Source organism: Ornithodoros turicata, unplaced genomic scaffold (genome assembly GCF_037126465.1).
Source record: "Ornithodoros turicata isolate Travis unplaced genomic scaffold, ASM3712646v1 Chromosome86, whole genome shotgun sequence".
In the NCBI taxonomy this organism is placed as follows: domain Eukaryota; kingdom Metazoa; phylum Arthropoda; class Arachnida; order Ixodida; family Argasidae; genus Ornithodoros; species Ornithodoros turicata.
Window position 1 is genome coordinate 412,634 of NW_026999394.1, and position 21,344 is coordinate 433,977.

General features: G+C 45.7%; 1 protein-coding gene across 1 annotated transcript; it reads right to left on the reverse strand.

Moving 5' to 3' along the window:
* Positions 1–6,985: 6,985 nt before the first annotated feature.
* On the reverse strand, positions 6,986–21,288 carry LOC135374617 (zinc finger protein 184-like). Its single transcript, XM_064607579.1, has 6 exons — positions 20,872–21,288; positions 19,751–19,868; positions 18,059–18,153; positions 17,723–17,950; positions 12,480–12,632; positions 6,986–9,595 (listed from the first exon to the last, which is right to left on the reverse strand). Exons 4-6 carry the CDS (start codon positions 17,856–17,858, stop codon positions 8,442–8,444), a joined length of 1,443 nt encoding a protein of 480 aa, XP_064463649.1. The 5' UTR covers positions 17,859–17,950; positions 18,059–18,153; positions 19,751–19,868; positions 20,872–21,288; the 3' UTR covers positions 6,986–8,441.
* Between the last annotated feature and the right edge of the window lie 56 nt (positions 21,289–21,344).

Consider the following 21,344-nt stretch of genomic DNA (forward strand, 5'->3'; position numbering starts at 1 on the left):
TTAGAATAGAGCGTTCGCCGATTATTCGCCGTCTCGCTCGTCTGTTTTCATCCGTGACAATATATTACTGCGTGTTGGGCTGAAGTAATGAGGTGGTTGCAACGATGTTCCACTATGAGGACCAGCTGCCGTGGCAAAGTAATTAGGGTGGCCGCTTTCAATGCCGAGACTGTGAGGTGAAACGGGTTCCAATCGCAGCACCTTCTCTGCTGTCTGATGTTTTCCCAAGGACGCATACCAACCACTCTGCCTCTCACTCCTTCCTGCTGTCCTCTCTCCATCTGTCCATGTCTGTACGCTTCTCATAGCCACAGTCGCTTCGCGGCGCAAACGAGGAATTTTCTTTAAAAAATTGCTCCGCGCGAAACGGATAGAAAGCAGCGCTGGACAGCTGGCGATATACAAGCTGCATGCATAGCTTGGTCCGAATCCACGTGGAAACTGCAATACCGCGCACCAAGATATGTGACGTGTGCGGTTTGAGGGATGCTAACAGACGAGGACAGAAGAAACCACATAGGACTGGCGTAATATACAGACTTAACAATGCTGAGTACTCGAATACTCGTGGCACTCCTACCATCTACGGACGACATTTTTCGTGTGCGCTGTGTACTAGCGGATCTTCAAAGACTGATACCTCGCCATGAGGAAGGAGGAACGTATGATATATCGTACGCTCCAAATCGACATTATCAATGATGAAAATTGGCCAATCATAAATAAAAATCATTCACCCTGGTAAATGACAGAGTTACAAATCTCGCAACTTTCGAATCCTCTCTTCAAAAGCGTTAAAAAAGCCAGGAAAAAAAACTCTTCTACTGAAACCACGAAGGGAGTTCCCTGCCGGTTCGCTGGATTTCTACCAAACCATGTTTATATTTTTGTAACCCGAAGAAGCGCAGTCTCGTGCACGAAAGTCGTGTTTACCGTGTGTAAATAAATCAGTCATTCCTACCGTATAAATATCACTTTCTGATTTTCTCACCACCGACAACTTGAAATTGCCTATTTTTTCTGCCTTCGTATCGTCTATGTTCTACTGAAAAGTCATTTGAAAGTATTTTGAAGCATAACTTGATAACTTTGTTTAATAAAAACACAATTTTGGGGCAAGATATACATATAACTTGGCCTTCTGATCCTGGGACCGCGGGTTCGAACCCGCGAACCCAGGCCGCCAGCAACTTGGTGGCAGGGTACATCTTGCTTAAACATCCCGTCTTCTGCTAGGGACGTTAATTAAATTGCAGTTGCACATGCATTTAAAGCACCTTGTAAAAGGAAAGAAGGTATTTAATTCCAATAAGATAACTGCTTGTACTGAATTGGTATGTGTGAAGGTGGGCGCCAACAGTGAGCAAACAAATGCATGTGAGTGTAACTTAAGGGGAGCATCGCATCCGTCGTGGTGGATGTCGGAACTGTATTGCCATTCAATTCCTCGTTCATCACAGACAATGACGCCGAAAATGCGACGGGAATTGATGGAGTTCCTTCTCTACAATTTAATGTAATGAAATGGCAACAGCAGATGGCGGATACTGAGAGCATTCCTGAATACCCTTTCTGTAGACGTCACTTGGGCAAGGCGAATCGGTGAGCGTCCTTTGGCACAGACAAGGCCAATCAAGGAACGGCACAGAGAGCTTAGTAGTAGACGGAGAGGTCCTGCAGCCAAGAGTTCTCTCGAATCCGAGAGAAGCCTATTTTAATTCAATTCTAAGCCAAAATCCAGTTCTAAGCCACCTGATTGGTCACTATTAGCTCCGCCCACTTCACGGTTTGATTGCAGTCTGTCAACGAACGCAAGGAGCTTTGGACTCTGAGAGACTTCTCAGTTAATACTGTGCACTAAACGAATGTGATTTGTTCAAAACTTGTCTTAGTTGTTTTGAAATGCGGAATAACGAGCGAATAGACATGAAAACGATGAGAAGTCGATGGTAGTCAGGACCGGCTGAAAGGGGAGCCAAACTGACTCCTGATTTGCCGAATGGTATGCATCACCGTGCTTTTTCACTGCTTGCATGCCCAGTGTTGCCTGAATTATCTCAAACTATGGGCTCTATCGGGAGCTGTGGGAGCCTGGTCTGGCTGTCGACGCGAGCGGACGCTCCATGGCTGCAGGGCAAAGGATGAGTCATTTGCCGTAGTGGATAAACCTTTTCCCCGACGTGTCTGGTCTTGGCACATTTTTGCCTAGCTGTGAGTTCGTTTTATGCGAACATGACCAGTGTATGCACTGCCCCATGTTTAGAGTTGATTTGTAGTGTCTTCTTGAATTTTTACCCGCACCTAGTACTTTTTCTGTGTTCCAAGCAAACCAGAATGAGCCCAAACACTGTAGTTAGGCCTAAGCGCCCCGATGGCTAGCTTCGCGCTCGTCCTTTTCCCTCCCAATGAGTAATATTTTGTACATGATCTCATACTTGTTCAACAGTGTTTTTCTTGTTGCCATGTTTATTCCCCTCCAGTATTTTGTTGCTCTGTCTCTCTCTTTCATGCGTATCGACATCGGTGGAGCCATGTGGTGTGATGCCTTGCAACTCTTTTGCCACAGGTCTGTCCCTGCAACCCTCGTGCACCGGGGTGATTTCTTCGAGATGGCATCGTTGATTTTCAAATAAATTATTACTGTGTGTCTGCTCTCTATCTTTTTAGTTATTATTTTTCTACAACCCGAGTTTTATAAACAAAATCTACGACAAGTGTTGCATTGAGTAAGATTATGCACTATTTAAAAATAAGCAAGTTTCCAGTAATTGGAAAAGTAAAAAGTGCAATACTTGTGGATTTTCTGTGCAAAACTTTGGTTCAATAATAGACCTCTCCTTGTTTGTAAACAAATGACGTCATAATGTTCGACACTGGCACCAATTTGATAGAGTTGAACTACGTCCAAAGATAGTGGCGAACAAGGTCGCGCACTAAAGGTACGGTCTTGAGGGGATTACCGATGGTCTCTGAAAGGGAATCTACCTTCGGTCCTACTTTTCTTTCCATAAGAGGCAGCGAACATGTGCCCATTCGTGGAACCCAGCTCTCCATTTCCGATCTGTTTCGGTTTCAGTCTGTCTACCAACGTCATGATATGACGTTTACCAAGTAGAGGTTTATTATTACTGTACTTCAGTGTTGATTTTGCGTTGCATGCTAACTGGTGCTCGCAGACGACGCTCTGACACAATTTCCAACAATATTCACGACGCGGCCAACGTACTTTACTTAACTCAACATGCGCAGTGCTGAGGCATCCGAGGAAACTGAAACGCGAGCACAAGCATAAGCCAAAAGCATGCAATGCCAAGGCGTTCAAGGGAGATGTACGAGTAGTAGATGTAGTAGCGGATGCCAGCAAAACACATGAAGTGAGGCACAATTGCGCAAAGTGGAACAAAGACTATGGGGGAAAGAGGTGAATCGACGATAGCTAAGGCTGTGGTTCTTGTGATTCATACAGCGCAGGTGGTTTCTTTCATTTCACAGTGATGCTCCACTTCTTTCCACAGTAATGCCTATGTGTTCGTGTCGTGTCCTGCTCTTTCACTCAGGTGGATGTCAAGTCGAGGAAAAGCATGCACTACCAAGTGAAAGAGGACGACCCGGGTCATCAAACGAGTGTTCGGTCGTATTTTTCGCGTCATACCCAAGGCTCGTTCGCCGAACGTCTGGGAGGAGGCGCACGGGTTTATGCCGTAGCAGTGCTCAAATTCCTGGTTTCTGAAGTGCTCCAGTAAGCGGGCAACGCGGCTGCCTGAAATGACACGAGGATCATGCCCCATCACCGCCTCGTGCTCGCCGTTCTCAGCTGGCAGTTTGTCGTTAACCTCTCCAGCGTCAACATATAGGGTCGTGGACAAGCTGGCACTACTGGTGCGTATCAGTACTTCTTATTGAGTCTGAAATTTCATAAATGGGACATTCTGAGGGCATACCAGTCCAGGCGCATCTCTGATTCTCGATCTTTGAAAAACTAGATGGCACCACATTAGCAATGCCTTGTCACACTGTTCGCGTTCCAACTCTACAAATAATCCCTATTGTGCACGATGCACAAGCACAATGTACTGAATGTCGAGTGCAATGGGGTGGACGGTATGTGTCTTATCAGTGTTCTTTAGTTACTTTTCCATTAAAGGTTCCATGCTGGGACCGCAACACCACATCAACAAACTGCAATTCACGGGAGAGCCATATATGTCTGCATTAATAATCGAACTCTCTCGCCAGCACTACTACTACTACTACTAAATCCGCCAGCAATTGCCTGCTGCTGTGTGGCAAATGGATTTATGTGGCCAACAACATAGGGCACTGCTGAGCTCGCGTGTGACAGAGAGGGATCACTTAGTTGAGGTCATTCCGCGGTCGCGCATTGCGGGTACACCCGCATTTTTCCCGCAGCGGTCACGAATTCCTACCCGCAATTCGTGACGATATGCGGGTAACTGCGGGTATCCTCGAGTATTCTCGCACCCGTGCCCAGCTCTACATATTGTTTCATGAACATGGTTTACACTGGTGGTGACATTGAAGCAAATTTGAGCCTTGTCCCAAACGATTTGCCGTATGTTTTAAGTACATGTAAGTGCATATTTCACACGTTGCTGCATATTTCCCCCGCTCGTCACATATGACGTATCAATCTGAACCACATTTCGCATTGCAATCCGCCGATTAGACACTTGGCATCGTGACGTCTTCTTGAGATTCCGTCCCTGCTGCGTCCACACCACTCTGATTGCGCTGAATGCAGACTGTGCCCTCTCTGTCTGCAACAGAGAGTATAGCGCGTTCTCTTGGCTCCTATCGTTCGTCCGTCGCTTTTACGTCGTTTCCTTACGATGCCAAGACCTAAGCCTTCAATTTCAGGCCTCTATAAGACATGGACGACAGAGAATCCAGATTTGTTCACCGAGGGAAGGGTATCATTCCGCAGGATTTGCGAGAAGAAGGTAAGAAAGCATGGAACATTCAACTATATAGACGAGCGACACTTAAGTTTCCTCCCTTAACGTGTACAAGGCATGGGCTTTCAGGTATTAGGGAGGATTACGAACGAGATTCTTTCGAGCAAATAAGCGCAAATGTGGCCTGCTTTGCGACACAATGTACGCGCAAAGACGTTTATTAACGACACATCATCAATGCCGTTCTTTAGTTTTTATTTGCTTCACAGAAATTCATTGTCACGGCTGGTTATGTTTCCTGACACGATTTTTCCGTTATTTTCCTTTTTTTTTCTGTCTCTTATAGGTCAGTGCAGACAGGAAGTTCCAGGTGGACCAGCATGTGAGGTCTCACATTTCTGAAAAAGCAAAGGGGAGCAGAACTTCCGCAACTTCTACATCCCCACCCTGCGAGCTCTCGCCCTCAGAGCTTGACGAATTTTGTGCGGAAGACCTTTCTGAAGACTTTGTCGCAACTAACATATTCCGTGGTGCAAACTCGAAAATTCGACGTTAAGAAAATGCCTCGAGAAGTACACTCGCACGAAGATACCGGCAGAATCAACTCTCCGAAAGAATTACCTGCCTCGTTTGTACGAGAAAGCCGTGAATGAAACAAGGTCTTCTGTTAGAAACGGCCCAATGTGGCCTGCTGCGGATGAGACGACGGACGCCTGCGGTCGCTATGTAGCGCATCTGGTTGTTGGAAAACTTGACGATAATCAAAGGTCCAGAGGCCTTGTCTGCTTGCGAGTTGAACACTCGAGAAAACAAACCACGGCACCGTAGCCAGATTCGTAAACGATGCTCTCAAGGTACTCTCGCCAGATGGGGGGCGGAGAGAGAACTTTAGGATATTGTATGCAGGTGCAGCTGCGTACATGATAAAGGCTGCTGACACCACGAAAGTTTCCTATGCAAACGTCATGCACGTAACATGTTTGGTGCACGGCCTCAAGCACATGGCAGAAAAAGTTAGGGGGCCAAAGAAGGTGTCACTCGAGAAGAAAGTTTTTGTGAAGGCGACAAGTCAAAGAGTAACATACCGAGCAATGATGCCAGACGTTCCCCTGCTCCCTGAACCTATTGCGTCACAAGAAGGGGAACCTGGCTGGAGGCAGTCGATCTCTACGCCGCTCACTTCGACACCCCGAAGGACGTGGTGAACACGTTTTGTTCCGAGGACAGCGACGCAGTCGGAGAAGCACAAGCGCTCTTTGAAAAGCCAGTGCTAGCTGTGGAGATACAGTTAGTGAGAACGCACTTAGTCTTCTTTGCACGAGCCATCCGGAGGCTTGAAACGGGAGGCCTCCTGCCTGTCGAATCCTTGGATGTGGTGAAAGGTGTACACGAGGGGCTCGCAAAGGTCGGTCGGCGATCTGTTTGCTTCGGTTCCTGACGCCACCCTACCGAGGGTTGTGCAGGCGCACCTTACTTTCAGTCTTCGTGTATGTTCCTCTCACAACGGGCGACGTAGGGAGGTCATTTTTGACAGTACTCAACGGTACCTGGTGGCAAACATTTCCTTCAACAGTTCATATCATCCAAACACCGCCTCCTATTATTATTATTTTTTTTAAATATCCCGCTTTAGTGGCCTTTCACTGCAACCCCAACGTATCCAGTTAAAAAGCTTCATATACAGCTCGAGTTTTTACCGCATATATGACACATTTTTACTGCATGTTTTGACCAGGTTAAGTGCACAGATGCGTGCATGTTTCATTACTTTTCACCGCATATGACGGAACGAGGCCATCGTTTTTCTTCTCATGTTATTACTAAGGTTGATGGGAGCTGTACTTCTAGTCGTTGCAGTCTCCGGTCCACCCTTTCGGCACAAACCAACAAAAAAAAATGTTCTCGAGACTGACGTCACAGCCCTTACTCTCTCATACTATACACAATAATCCCTTGGTGATTTCTCCTGAGATTTCATTCAGAAACTGTTAACAAATTGCAACGCGTTCCACAACAGATGCTCGTAACACATATTCTACACAAAGGAATTCATCTTACAAGTCGTGACGTCTTGTAGAAATATTCTTTTATTTCTTTGGGTTGACTTATTCGTTTGTGTCATCAGGTGAGGAGATGCAGGGCGTAAACGAAGCATTCATCATAAACAGAGGAAATGAATAAAGAAAGGAACACAGAGGCAAAACGGAAGCAATGCAATGCATGTTTTTCATGGAAGTAAACACTGGTTAGCAGTTCAGAGCCATTGTATGTCTGTCCCTTCGTTGGTTGTTTGTTTGTTTGTTTACGTTTCACATATGTCACCACCTCTTTTTACCCTCTGCCTGTTCGTGAGTGAGAGTTTCAAAAATGTGAAACACAAGTAAAATACGGCGGAATACAGATCGCATCGGAATAGCGTTCGCCTATCTGTGCATGAGCATGTGCTTCTTCAGATGTCTGCATCAAGGACATGCGACAGCCCAGGACTGGTGCACTTTAAAGTGTACGCGGCCTCTAAGCACTTGTATGGTCACCATCCCAAGTGTGTCGTGGCTGCATGTTAGGTCACAGGTTCATGCTCTGGCTGAACTAGCTCTAGCAGCAGCTTCTCTAACTTTGTGCGTTCGTCCTCTGCAGCACAGAGGTTGCACTTGTATGGCTTCACACCCATGTAGGTCTTCTTGTTTCACTGCAGGTTTGTGCTGTGCCTCAGCTTTGCAGAACAGAGAACGCTCCTTTGTGGTTTCTCACCCCAAGCTGTCTGCTTTTGATATTCTACACGACAGGGACTGCACATGTTTCACACCGCAAGTTTGGGTTGTGGATGAACACTGCAGGACAGAGGTTGCAATTTTATGGCTGCTCAGCCGTGTGTGTTCGCTTGTGACGTGTCAAGGTTCCGCGCTGTCTGAACTCTGCGTGGCATAGATGGCACTTGTATGGCTTCTCGCCCGTGTGTATCCGCATGTGCTGTTGTAGGTTCCCGCCCCTGCTGAACTCTGCATGGCAGACATCGCAGTTGTATGGCTTCTCGCCCGTATGTGTCCGCTTGTGCTGCTGTAGGTGCCCGATCAGGCTGAACTCTGCATGGCAGACTTCACACTTGTATGGCTTCTCGCCCGTGTGTGTCCGCTTGTGCTGCTGTAGATTCCCGTTGTAACTAAACTTTGCGTGGCAAACGTCACACTTGTATGGCTTCTCCCCCGTGTGTGCCCGCTTGTGCTGCTGTAGGGCCCCGCTGCGGCTGAACTCTGCGTGGCAGAGGTGGCACTTGTATGGCTTCTCGCCCGTGTGTGCTCTCTTATGCCGCCGTAGGTTTCCGCCCCAACTGAACTCCGCAGGGCAGACATCACACTTGTATGGCTTCTCTTCAGTGTGTGTTCGCTTCTGCTGCCGTAGGTGCACGCCCTGACTGAACTCCGCAGGGCAGACATCGCACTTGTATGGCTTATCTGCCGTGTGTGCTCGCTTGTGCTGCCGTAGGTGCACGCCCTGACTGAACTCCGCAGGGCAGACATCGCACTTCTATGGCTTCTCTCCCGTGTGTGCTCGCTTGTGCTGCCGTACGTGCCCGCCCTGACTGAACTCCGCAGGGCAGACATCGCACTTGTATGGCTTCTCTCCCGTGTGTGCTCGCTTGTGCCGCCGTAGGTGCGCGCCTTGACTAAACTCCGCAGGGCAGACATCGCACTTGTATGGCTTCTCTCCCGTGTGTGCTCGCTTGTGCCGCCGTAGGTTCCCGCTATGACTGAACTCCGCAGGGCAGACATCGCACTTGTATGGCTTCTCTCCCGTGTGTGCTCGCTTGTGCTGCCGTAGGTTTCCGCCCCAACTGAACTCCGCAGAGCAGACATCGCACTTGTATGGCTTCTCTCCCGTGTGTGCTCGCTTGTGCTGCCGTAGGTTCGCGCCCTGACTGAACTCCGCAGGGCAGACATCGCACTTGTGTGGCTTTTCTCCCGTGTGTGCTCGCTTGTGCTGCCGTAGGTGCCCGCCCTGACTGAACTCTGCAGGGCAGACATCGCACTTGTATGGCTTCTCTCCCGTGTGTGCTCGCTTGTGCCGCCGTAGGTGCCCGCCCTGACTGAACTCCGCAGGGCAGATATCGCACTTGTATGGCTTCTCTCCCGTGTGTGCTCGCTTGTGCCGCCGTAGGTGCCCGCCCTGACTGAACTCCGCAGGGCAGACATCGCACTTGTATGGCTTCTCGCCCGTGTGGGCTCGCTTGTGCTGCCGTTGGTGCCCGCCCTGACTGAACTCCGCAGGGCAGACATCGCACTTGTATGGCCTCTTCTCAGTATGCTTCGCCACATGGTTGTCGTCACTTCGTGACCACGAGAATGCAGAGGGATAGATGTTGCACCCAGAACCCTTCTCTCCCATCTGTATATCCGTCGGAGGAGGAGTGGAACACTTTTCAGACTCATTGTGACACTCTGCAAACATGTGGCATTCGAGGCTGGCATTCGACATGCATGCGAGTGCACGTGGCTTGCTCTGGTCTCGATGTCGCCCAGCGGGTTGGTCATTCATAGTGAATAGTGCAGTGCCGTCGGGCTGCAGTTCAACTGTTGTTGTGCTGAACTGTGCACCTGAAGAAGCGCAACTAGAGTATTCTTGATCACAAGTGCCTTTAGGCTTGCCCTTAATATGGAGCGTATCAGTGTTCCCTCTTGCGTCTGAAATTTCACAAATCGGACATTACGACGGCATAACAGACAAGGAGCATCTCTGATTCTCGATCTATGAAAAACTAGATGGCACCACATTCACAAAGCTTTGTCAGGCCGTTCACGTTCCGACTCCACAAATAATCCCCATTGTGTATGACTGAGGCCACGAGCTCAAAGCAACTCACACCACTCCGGTATTTGCCAAGGAGTGAAGTGTAGGACTATCGCTCCGAACAATCTAAGCTCAATTCGAAACAGTCACAGCATTTTGTTTCTTTTCCTGTATGAATATTTTTGTTAATTTTTGTTTCAGTGTCGTATAATTAGGTTATGCTTAAATATGCACAGTTATATCTCCGCCATCATGTGACCCCGAATGTGCAGGAAGGGCTTCCGGGCCATTATGCGCATTTGACACAGCTAAGCCATTCCAGTGAAAACTAGCCAACGATGTACTAGCTCAACCGTTTCGAGTAGACTGGAAAAAATCGTTCATATTTCGTTACTGGTGTACATGGAACATAAGTTCTCTTTTTCGCCACTCTCGCAGTAGTTTCGGCTGAATTGCATATTAAAATTAGAGGGTGGATATTTTCACCCACGTGGGTGTTTCAGAATCTGTTAGACGTTAAGTACGGCTTGCAACTAGGATGGTCCACTCAACCTGCCCTGTGCCCGCTTGTGCCCGAAATCACGATTTAAAAGTTAACCCCTTGATCGTTTTGAAAAATACCTAATTTTGTTCACTATATTTGTTTGTTTTTTTCCTTTGCAGTACGTGGCATTCCATAGAAGGTGGCACAAAAATTTCTGCTCTATGTAAATCGATGGCCGAGATGTTACATTCTGCAGAAAGGTGACAGAGAGAATACACAAATGTAGGAAGCCCAAAGTATTCGGTAAATTCATCAACACCCGAAATATAGAAATGCTTCGCGAATGCCCCTGAGAATGAATGGGGACCAACGAAGAGCAGACGGCGGGACTTTCTTTGTTGACAGAACACCAGTGATGGCTGCTTGCTAAACCAGCCACACAGACATCGTCCTCCATGCCCGAAGAACTCAGACTCATTTCGTTCTTCGACAGTTCGAGGAAAGAACGAGTGTTGAAAGCAGTCAGTCCTGCACCGGAATGCTTTGAGTGTGCTCTGATGGCTTAGCCGCGTTGATCTGGGTACATGCAGAGTGATGTAGTACTTATGATGAATTTGAAATTGACCACTAAGTAATTGAAAAAAAAAACAAAAAAAAAAGGAACTGCAGCCGATGGGTCTTTCTAGCTCTCCCAGCGGCATTAAGTCACACCGTGCGTAAAGAGGAGTAACTGAGGTGTGACAACAGTACGACTTGAAAATAAAACGTAACGCTCTCCTTTGAACGGATTCAAGAAGTCGGATATATTCGCGTTGGTGTAAGGGTCCCAGAAATTATCACTATATTCCAAAATAAGACGGACTAATGTTCTGATAGCTGTTAACGCAGTACGAGCTGTGCATTCACGAAAATGACGTTTAAGAAACCATAATTTCTTGTCAGCCTTCTTCGTTATGTATTGGATGTGCATATTCCAGAGCAAGTCTGATGTAAGAGAAACGCCCAGGTATTTGTATTTGGAGACCCTCGAGAGATTCATTGAGTTAATACAAAAATCGAAGGTGAGCGGTCTCCTTTTGCGAGTGGCACTCATGACCACACACTTCTTTATGTTAAGAGGTAACTGCTAAGTCTCACAACAGTCTGCTATTTTCTGCAAACAATTATTTAAACCTGCATAGTCATCACCGCCACTGATCTCTTTATAGAATACACAGTCATCTGCAAAAAAGTTCACTTTAATATCGCTACCCACGCTAACATCATTTATGAAAATTAAAAACAACAAAGGACCCAGGACCGAGCCCTGGGGGAACACCGGGTGTAACTGTTACGAAGGACGAGTCAGCGTTATTCGTGTGGGCAAATTGTTTTCTACTGTAAAGGTAATTGGAAAACCAAGTATAAAGGTCATCTCTTATAATTTCCTTCAACTTTAATAATAGTCCTGTGAGAAACTCTATCAAATAAAAGTAACGCAAACTTGTCAACGAGCGTCTACAACTTTAGCAAGATCATGGGTTGTGTTCACAAGCTGTGTCACTGCGCTTAGGCAGTGGCGAAAGCCATGTTGACAGGTAGAGAAGAAATTCTTACCTTACAGATATTTGGAAATATGCTTATATACGACATGTTCTAATGCCTTACTACATGTGCTCAGAAGGGATATCGGCCGGTAATTTGCAATGTTTAGTTTGCAACCTGTTTTAGGAACTGGAACAACCTTGGCTATCTTCCAATCGTCCAGGAGCTCCCCACGTGTCAGAGATACGTTGGGACTAAGAAGGCACTTGGTGCCCCACTCGGCGTACCGAAATTAATGCATACGATGCATTTTTTAAATTGAAATTTATCTCTAATCTAATCTGTCTAATCTTATTACCGTGCCACACGGGCAGTCTCCACTGAGGCCAACGTCCATCGAAAATGCGTGTGGCGCCATCAAGCGGGTGATGCGTCAACTTCTCAATGAATGTTGGATCCAATGTTTTCTGTTAGGTTGACACATTACGTTCTAGGGGAACCTACCTGCATCTTCAATGGTCATCAATCTCGATGGTCGTTCAAGACAGCCCTTGTGACAGCGGTATTGGTATTAGTGCGTTCAGCTACAGCATTAAGAGTTTAAGCTGATCTTCAGAATTACAAGGTGTCCTAGCAATTGTTTGCGCTCACATCATTTTATACCCAGAACGCACTGTCACACTCAATCTGGATCGGTGCATCGGTGCATTGAAGACTGCCCATGTGTCACGGCCTGGGTTTATAAATGCCCTTGAGCACTTTGTATTTACCTTCAGGTATTGAATCACAGTTGCGTCCCATCTGGTCCAGCTCTGTTATGATTGCAACATTGTAAGGCTCTGTCTTCACTTCTATGATTGGATGTTCATTGGAAGATTCCTCTCGACGTTCTTCTTTAATGTGACACGTACCAGATGTCACTCCTGCAGTAAAACAAAAAAAAAAAAAAAAAAACGGAAGAAGTAAGCCATATTGCAAATCTCATGCGACGGTTTATCTCCATAATGAAGCTAATCACACTACGTTGTAATCTGTCCGTGCACATTGCATTCAAAAACGTCGGTCGACAAAACCAGAAATACGGGATGCGATAACCACATGTATGACATCTTCCTAAGCCACGCTCACATGTGCCACGTTTCGCTCCTAGTCGTACTAGCCCCTGCATTTTAGTACCCCTTTAAAGTAATGCATACAGATATGTTTCTTTGCCTTTAGCAGAAAAAAAAAGAAATGATCTCTAAGCTATATGTGCAGGAGTTGAACCCGTGCCCGATAGTTTGGCACAAACGAAATCACATCGCACCAATGGGAGTCACGTGGCAATGCTCCTCCTGCTGATTGGTCGATTGGCACAACCAACTTTTGAAGTTTTTGCTCACTGACCGATCTCCACTAACTCCAGTTGATGGTCCCCACTCACTGCCACCAGCTCTGAGCTGGCCTGTGTGAGCGCTCCCTTACAAACATCTGTCATACTACTATTATAACAATAATATTAATAATAAAGTTGTACCTTTATATCGTAAGACGACTACGATAATGAGTAGAGCCTGAATTTTTAAAAAAAAATTGTGTTAGGTTCAAAATCCTCATTTAGGCACGAAAAATTCGATTCCGTATTTACATCACCGTGTCCTCTTAGTGACCATCTTACTGTTTGTGCAGATATGCAGTTTGAACACCCTCCACCTAAGAAAAAATGTAAAGTAATTAAGTTGTACAACAAAGCAAACTTTGACGTCATTAACGCTACATTGGCCTCCTGTTTAACGGAATTCACTGAACGATCTATGCACCGAACAGCGGAGGAGAGCTGGTCAGTCTTCAAGGAGCTATTGAATGGCCTGGTGACTGCTCATGTACCATCGACCACTATATCACACAATCCATCAGCACCGCGGTTCAACCTATCAACTAGGCGGTTAATTAACAAGAAGAAGCGTCTTTTCCGCAGAATTCGTCACGACCCGAACCCTGATCGCCTGGCCGCTTACCGCGCATGTGCAAAGCTATGCTCCTTCGCGATTAAGAAAGCGAAAAAGGACTTTTACGCGGACACCTTACCCAATGATGACACAAAATCCACGGAAGTTTTGGAACGTGTTAAATCCGGCTACCACTCAAACAATTCAGTTAAGTGACGATGAAGGCAACAGCCTTCCCGAGAATACCATCAGTGAAATATTTAATGAAAGCTTCGCAACTGTGTTTATCTCGAGTAATATCCGTAAAAATCGTCCTGTCCAAGAAATCATCCTACCGCCAATGAACGAAATCTCAATCTCAGCAAACGGGATCGCTAAGATAATTGACGGTCTCAAAATATCTTCGGCTTGTGGATTTGACGGTATAAACGCCAAAGTACTGAAAAGTACAAAAAGGATATCTAGCGAGTTTCTGGCAATCATTTTTTCGCAATCACTCTTGTCCAGCATTGTCCCTCTAGACTGGCGCTTGGGGAGAGTTGTGCCAATTTTTAAAGGAGGGGACCGTAGTGAACCATTGAATTACAGACCCATTTCTCTGACAAGTGTTCCTTCCAAAATTCTTGAACACATAATCTATTCAAATCTTTCTTCCTTCTTGGAAGCCCATTCTTTCTTTTATCAACACCAACACGGATTCCGTAAGAAATACTCTTGTGAAACCCAACTTGCCAGCTTCGTTCATGACCTACAAACTGGCCTGGATAATAGGGTGGAGACAGACGCTATCTTCCTCGACCTCAAAAAGGCGTTCGACAAGGTATCTCACACGGGTCTTCTTTATAAATTATCTCGTTTAAACCTTCCCCCATCTCTCTTAACCTGGATCGAACAGTTCCTATCCTGCCGTAAACAAGCCACGATAGTTAACGGTACCTTATCATCCTTCTGTTCTGTCACGTCGGGTGTCCCTCAGGGCACCGTTCTCGGTCCGTTATTATTCCTCATATACATTAACGACCTCCCCACCAACATCACTTCAAAAATTCGGCTTTTCGCAGACGACTGTGTGGTGTACCGAGCAATATCGAGTATATCAGACCAGGTCATATTACAACGCGATCTTAACTTAATTGGTGAATGGTGCAAAGTCTGGCAAATGGAACTCAGCTTGCCGAAGTGCGTATTTGTTCGTTTCACCCGTTCCGCACAACCTGTAACTGTTACCTACTCTATCTCCAATCATTCTCTTTTCCCTTCCACATCATGCAAGTACCTGGGCCTTACCTTTTCATCTAACCTTTCATGGAAGGACCATATCTTAGCCATCTGTAAGAGGGCCAATTGCTCACTTGCTTTCCTTCGACGCAACATAAGACAAGCGCCCTCAAATGTTAAAATAATTGCATATAACACTCTGGTTCGACCTCAGTTGGAGTATGCAGCCTCGATATGGGATCCCCATCAGTCATATTTGGAAACACTTGTTGAGTCAGTCTAGAACCGGTGCGTCCGCTTCATCCTATCGGACTATTCCATTCAATCAAGTGTGTCCTTAATGAAACTTAATCTAGGTCTTCCCTCTTTGACATTAAGGAGGAAGTACCTTCGGATCTGCTTATTCCACAAATTTTTCTACACTACATCCCTGAGTCAGCTATACATCATTCGGGCCCGGTATATTTCTCATCGCACCGATCACAGTCTGAAAGTATCACGTACTATCTCTCGCACAGAGTCCCTCAGACACTCTTTCATACCGCTCGCCGAAACCGAGTGGAACTCACTCCCACAGAACATTGTTGACATCGCAGATCCCCTAACCTTCCGCAGGCATTTACTTTCCCATTTGTTTCATTAATAACTCTGTTGTCACATAGACCTCCTTCCCTAGGTCTACTGTGTCCAGTGTACCATCGTTATTGCATTGAATTACTATTGTTATTATTGTTATAATTCTTGTTTGTTCTCCTTTTAAACTAATAGTGTGCAAAGGCTGTTGTAAGTTTTTTTTCTTTATCGTCTACCCATGTAATGACCCTTTGTGGTCCCTTGGGTTTTGGAATAATAAATAAATAAATAAATAAATAAATAAAAATGCCATTACAGGCACGGCACTATAAATTGATTTTTTTCTCATCGTAGCACTGAAAGCTCAAAAGGAAGCGAATAAACCTGTTTTATCCGCAGGAAGAATATGGTAAATGGTAGCTGTGACTGTTTTCCTTATGTTTTGCTGCACGAAATGCAAAACTTTTTGGTCCTACTATGGTCACAAGACTTCTGTTCATTGCCACCTGTTCTACAACACTTCACAGGAGGATTTGCAGAATGTACCGTAATCTCAGCGTATTAGCCACAGCTTACACACATTCTTTATTTTTATTTTTATTTTTTGCTTGCAGGCGCTCTGCGGCTTATCCACTGCGACGACATCGAAATAGATCATGTAAGAATAAAACACTCAAAAATAGCCCTACTTGCAAAATAAACTTCAATATAAATAATAGGAAAATCCACCCTGCTTAAATAAACTACGACAACTTTGAAGAATAAACACCTTCGAAATAAACCTTTTAAAATCCACCGTCCCTGATTGGTGGACAGCTGACGGCTCAACATCCTCCGCGGAAGGTAGCGTGCTCATCGTGCTTGGGACTACCCCGGGTAAGAAGTGTGAACGAGGATCTCGCTCCACTGGAAGTAGGTTGTCTGTCTGTATGTGACGCGTGGCCAGTGTCGCCAACTTAGAGGGGCGATGCCGTCTGCTTTGGCAGCTGGCAAATTTTTTTCGTCGTGCAACTTGGCCAGCTTTATCTCTCTCTGTCTATCCTTTTTTTTTCTGTGTGTGTGCATGCTTTCTTAACATTTCTTTCCTTGAGATGGTCCGCTGGATGGGGAAACGAGCATTTTGGAGCGATGGGTCCTGAGTATGCTTCCCGGTGACAAATCGTCGCTCGTTACCGAGTAGGTGCTGGGGTTTTCGGATGAAATGATGTTTTTTTTTTACTTTGCAGCTCAAATTCTCTATAAAGGCCCTGAATCCTGCTTATGCCAACCGTATCAAACGAGCATGTGTGCTGCAATCCCTACAAAACTGCTGAGGCAGCCGTAGAGATTCAGATTCGAAGCGTTGTCTCCTGGCTTCAATTCACATTGCCACCATTTTAAATTCCGCTCCGTGTAACAGATGACGTAATAGCATCCAGTGTGGATGACCGTCGCCGCGCAATCTGTCCACAACACCGCCATGGCTATGCTCTTCCCGCCATCCTCCCGAAGCTCGTTAGCCTAGTCCGCAGCTCGGCTTGCTCAAGGGTCAAGAGTGAATGCCCGGTATTTATACGCGCATCGTCCTCATCACTTTAAGACTCGATATTTTGTGTAGCTGTTATGCAAAGAAATGTAGTTGATAACAATACAAACACGACTAAGAAACATCACAATAGGAAGTTCTGGAAAAGGGAACATTGTATCGCCCATAAACTATCATACGGAATATTACCTTCCTACACCTAACCATGATTTATTTTAACTGCCTTTATTTTTAGAGCGTGTATTTTTAAGCGGTTTATTATTAAAAAAATATTCTAAACGGTGAAGTTTTAAGCGTTGATTCTTTAGTATTTTATTTCGAAATATTTATTTCGGTGTACAGCCAACCAACGGTATAGCGTACCTTATCACCATTTTTGCTCCGGAATTTTCCGCATAGAATTCCGGTTTTAACGAAAGGGCCGACACTGTCTTTGGAACAGCACCGCCCTGCCAATGCACGAACAACGCGTAACAGGGTCAAGACCACATTCGAGTAGACTGACCTTCCCCACGAGGCCACTGATCCCTCGATCCATGAGAAACCCCTTGCCCTTGTTACACGTTCCTCATGGATCGATGGTTGTATGCGTGTCTGAGCAACTTGTACTCCGCCACCAATTTGCTGGTGTCCTCACAAGGGTTTGAACCCGCAACTTTGGGACCAGTAAGTGAACACGCTAGCAACTGAGGCATCGAGGCCAGAGGTCTGAGCGGCATATCTACAAGATCTTACTATCTTCAACGTATAGTTTATACGAGGATTTTACCATCAGCATCACCTCCTGGTGAAGGCTTGCTGCACTGCTGTTGCTGTACCTGACCCTCTTCTGGCTGGCAGGCAAAATCGGGTGGCTCCGATTTCACTTTCACGATCTGACCACTGAACTCTGGTGAGAGCTGCATCTCTTCAGGTTGTGAATCCGAGGGGCTGGAACTTGATCACTCAAGGACACAAGGATCTCTCGCCTCTTCCTTCGTGGGGAGTAAACTGTTGGCTGTCATCGTCCCGTGTAAATTATGAGTAAGAGAACATTGGCTCCGGAAGTGAACAGTTGCTGCAGGCTCAAACAAATGTGCGTATCAATTAAAGGTAATCGACTCACTGTTTGTCCCCAGAGGGCCTGTATTCAGGGGTCTTCAGAGAGGCCATCTTCGAGGGTTCCCAGTCAGGACAGAAGTCATGCCAGAGAGGGGTACCCTGTACAGATTGTTTCTTAAGAAAGAAACATGATGCTTGTCGAAGAGTAACAACGAGACGGAGGGACCACCACAAATTCTTTCAGGTTACTCCCAGCATGAGCGGATCAAACTTTTTCTCTCGACTTTTTACTCCCCGCTCGGGTCAGGTTACTCCCAGGTGCCTGCGGTTTTGACTCATTTGAATATCGAAACTCAGGGATGGATGTTGTAACGCGTGTTTCAGGATTCTTAATTTTAAGTAATTAGTCTCGTAATTGCACGCTCTCTTCGACAGCATGTCAACCTGGCCATAGAGCTCGGCCGCAAAAACGACGTTTGTACTGACCTCGTAGTTTCGTTACGAAAATTCAGTAAAGTAAGTTTTGTCACGATCTCACAGCTCAGTAAAAGAATAAGAAGGAAAAAGAACGACGGTTGTGATCAGGAATCCGGGGAATCGAATCCACAAAGCTTATGAATCTCGAATCCTCTCTTTAAAAACCGTATCAAAAGCCTCGGGGAAAAAAGTACTTCTAATGAAGAAAATTTCAAGCACAATTTCATATCTTTGTCTAATGAAAAACAAATTCAACAATAGTTTACTTCGAGGGGGAAAAATATATCGTATACTCGTTCTTAAATGCAATTTATGTAACATGTCGTTCTTCCACTATGGGAAATAACTACATAAACTCTGAGACTTCCACAAATCTGGGAAACAATCGAAAAGTAAAACCGCATAAATTTTCAACTTCGAACCAAAGAGTTCTTGCCTAAACTGTTTCAGTGTGAAGCAATATAAACAGACAAACAAGAAAACATCCACTGGCCAGTCAGGATTTCGGCACACTCCTTATGTGCAAATAAAAACAAAGAAAGAAAAAAAAAGACAAAACGCAAACCCGGTTGGCGGATTCAAAAGATTCAATACTCCGTCTCTTGCCATTGGGATTCCTGAATCCCTGTCTAGGATTTGAGGATTTGGTTTGCCCATTCCTAGTTGGAAAGGAAAAGATTCCGCTATATTCCCCCGGATGCTATCCACCTCATCCGCTGGTTCTATAATCACATGTCATGTCTGTTGTCTAGTGTTTAGCTCGGAATGCATTTTTTTCCAAATATTTTCATGAGCTGGCGACCGTGTGTGCTTAGAGAGGTACCGTGGATTGTGTAGTACTAATTAGGAATACAAGAATACTGAGACTGGTGCCTATCAGGGAAAACAGCTTGGCAAACAACTACACGAGAGTCGTTAAAATCTTCCATGAAGGTGATGTTGCCGAGACAATACCACCTGCCTTGCCCTATGTGGACAGTTCTTCAAATTCTTTTCAGATAATCGAGGTTCTTTTCTGTCGGTTACGCGGACGTTTTTACGCAGAGTTATGGAAAACTAGAACACCAGAGAACACGTTAGCATGCACACCTTAATGTTGATGCAGTTCTTTTCCCTTATATATTCACACAAAGAAACCCAATCCTGTTAGCTTTCCTTTCAAGGGTACATGTAGTAAGGCTTCATTGTGGTTTTGAAAACTCGCTTCCAAAAATTAGAACACATGTTGCAACATTTAATTATATCCGCAGGTAATGTCAAACGTCTACATAGAACTCACTGTTTTCTGAAGATGAAGCCTCGTTTGTCACACTTGCTTGTGCATGGTGTCTGTGTCCTGTTCCTTGAGGTTGTTCTGTTCCAGGTGCTTCCCCAATTGTTGCTCGTCACAGAATATCCTGGATCAGTATGTTAGCACTGAACAAAACATTTCATCAATAATGACAACGAGGAGTATGTAGATTTATACGTTGAAAGCGATTAAAAAAAAACGTGCCGGGAAACAAACAAAGGACGACACAACACACAGCGCAGCACACATGTAGATTTAAGCGCGTCATGTCAGTCAGTCAACAGTGAAGATTCCCATGTCATTTTCATTGACAGAACCCCACGTTGTTTTTGCCTCCAAGTGAACAGTAAAGGCTCCTTCTAAGTGACACTCGAAACTACTTTGTCATTAATAGAAGCGTACTAGAAGCTATGGTGGGCTAGTACTCGTTCTCAACCTACAAGCTCGTGAGATATGGCCTGTCTTCTTACAATGGAAACAGACTGCCGATAAGAACGGGCACGCTTGCGATGCGTGCTTGGTGGATGCGCACCTTGAACACCGTTAGATTAGATTCTTTCATCTTAAGCAGTCCTTCCGTACTATCTTCTTTGGCATGCGTAGCTGTGGCATTACGGGCCGCGCTTTCTAATGCTTGCGCCTTATCACATGCCTTCTGAAATGTTAGGTGTTTGTCTTCCGTAAATAAGACCCTTTGAATTTCCACACGCTGTACCCCACAAACAAACCTGTCCCTCAGGGACTCGTCCAAAAATGTGCCGAAATTACAAGTTTCAGCAAGCTTCCGTAACGCTGCAGCAAAATCCTTAATGCTTTCGTCGTCTAGCTCAGTAAGTCTGTGGAATTTCGCTCGTTCACCAATGACAGAAGGCTTCGGGGTGTAGTGCTCCCGCAGTAACTGCAGTATCTCTTTAAACTTCTTTTTTCGAAGGAGCGTCCGGGCTTGTGGGAGAATTCAAAAGTGCGTATGTTTTTGGCCCGATAATACTAACGACGGCGTCGACCTTGTTGTCATCCTCAACGCGGTTGACATTCAAATAGGACTGAAGTCTTTCTTCATACGCCGTCCAGTCACTAGTAGACTCGTCAAAACACTTCAGGGAACCTACTTGAGCAATGCGTGTTGCCTTATCCCTCGAAGTTGTTACTGTACTGCTGTGAGATTTCTTTCCGGAGATGGTTGATCGTACGTCCAGCTCGTCGCCAATATGTTGTGTCTAATCCACGAGACGGTGAGTAGCCGCAGAACATACTTTTATTCTGCTCATACCGAGCGCTCGACCCGGCAGCAGCATGAGTGAAGCACAGCCAACAAAAGACGCGCACACAGCAAAACAGGCAGCTTATCTACCTTCTGCGCACATAGCATACCGGTGCTAACTTTGACTGTCATCACACAACAATAGTAAACTATGTCATACTTCTATACTATACTACCCTACCAGTTAACCGACGATTTATCATCTACGTGCCTCTTGCACTTAGTGGTGTAAATCTATTCCTTCAATCGTACTCTAAACCCGCATTCCCACACCAGGAGGTGACACTTACTCGCAGGACAAACAAAGGCGCGGTGAAAGAT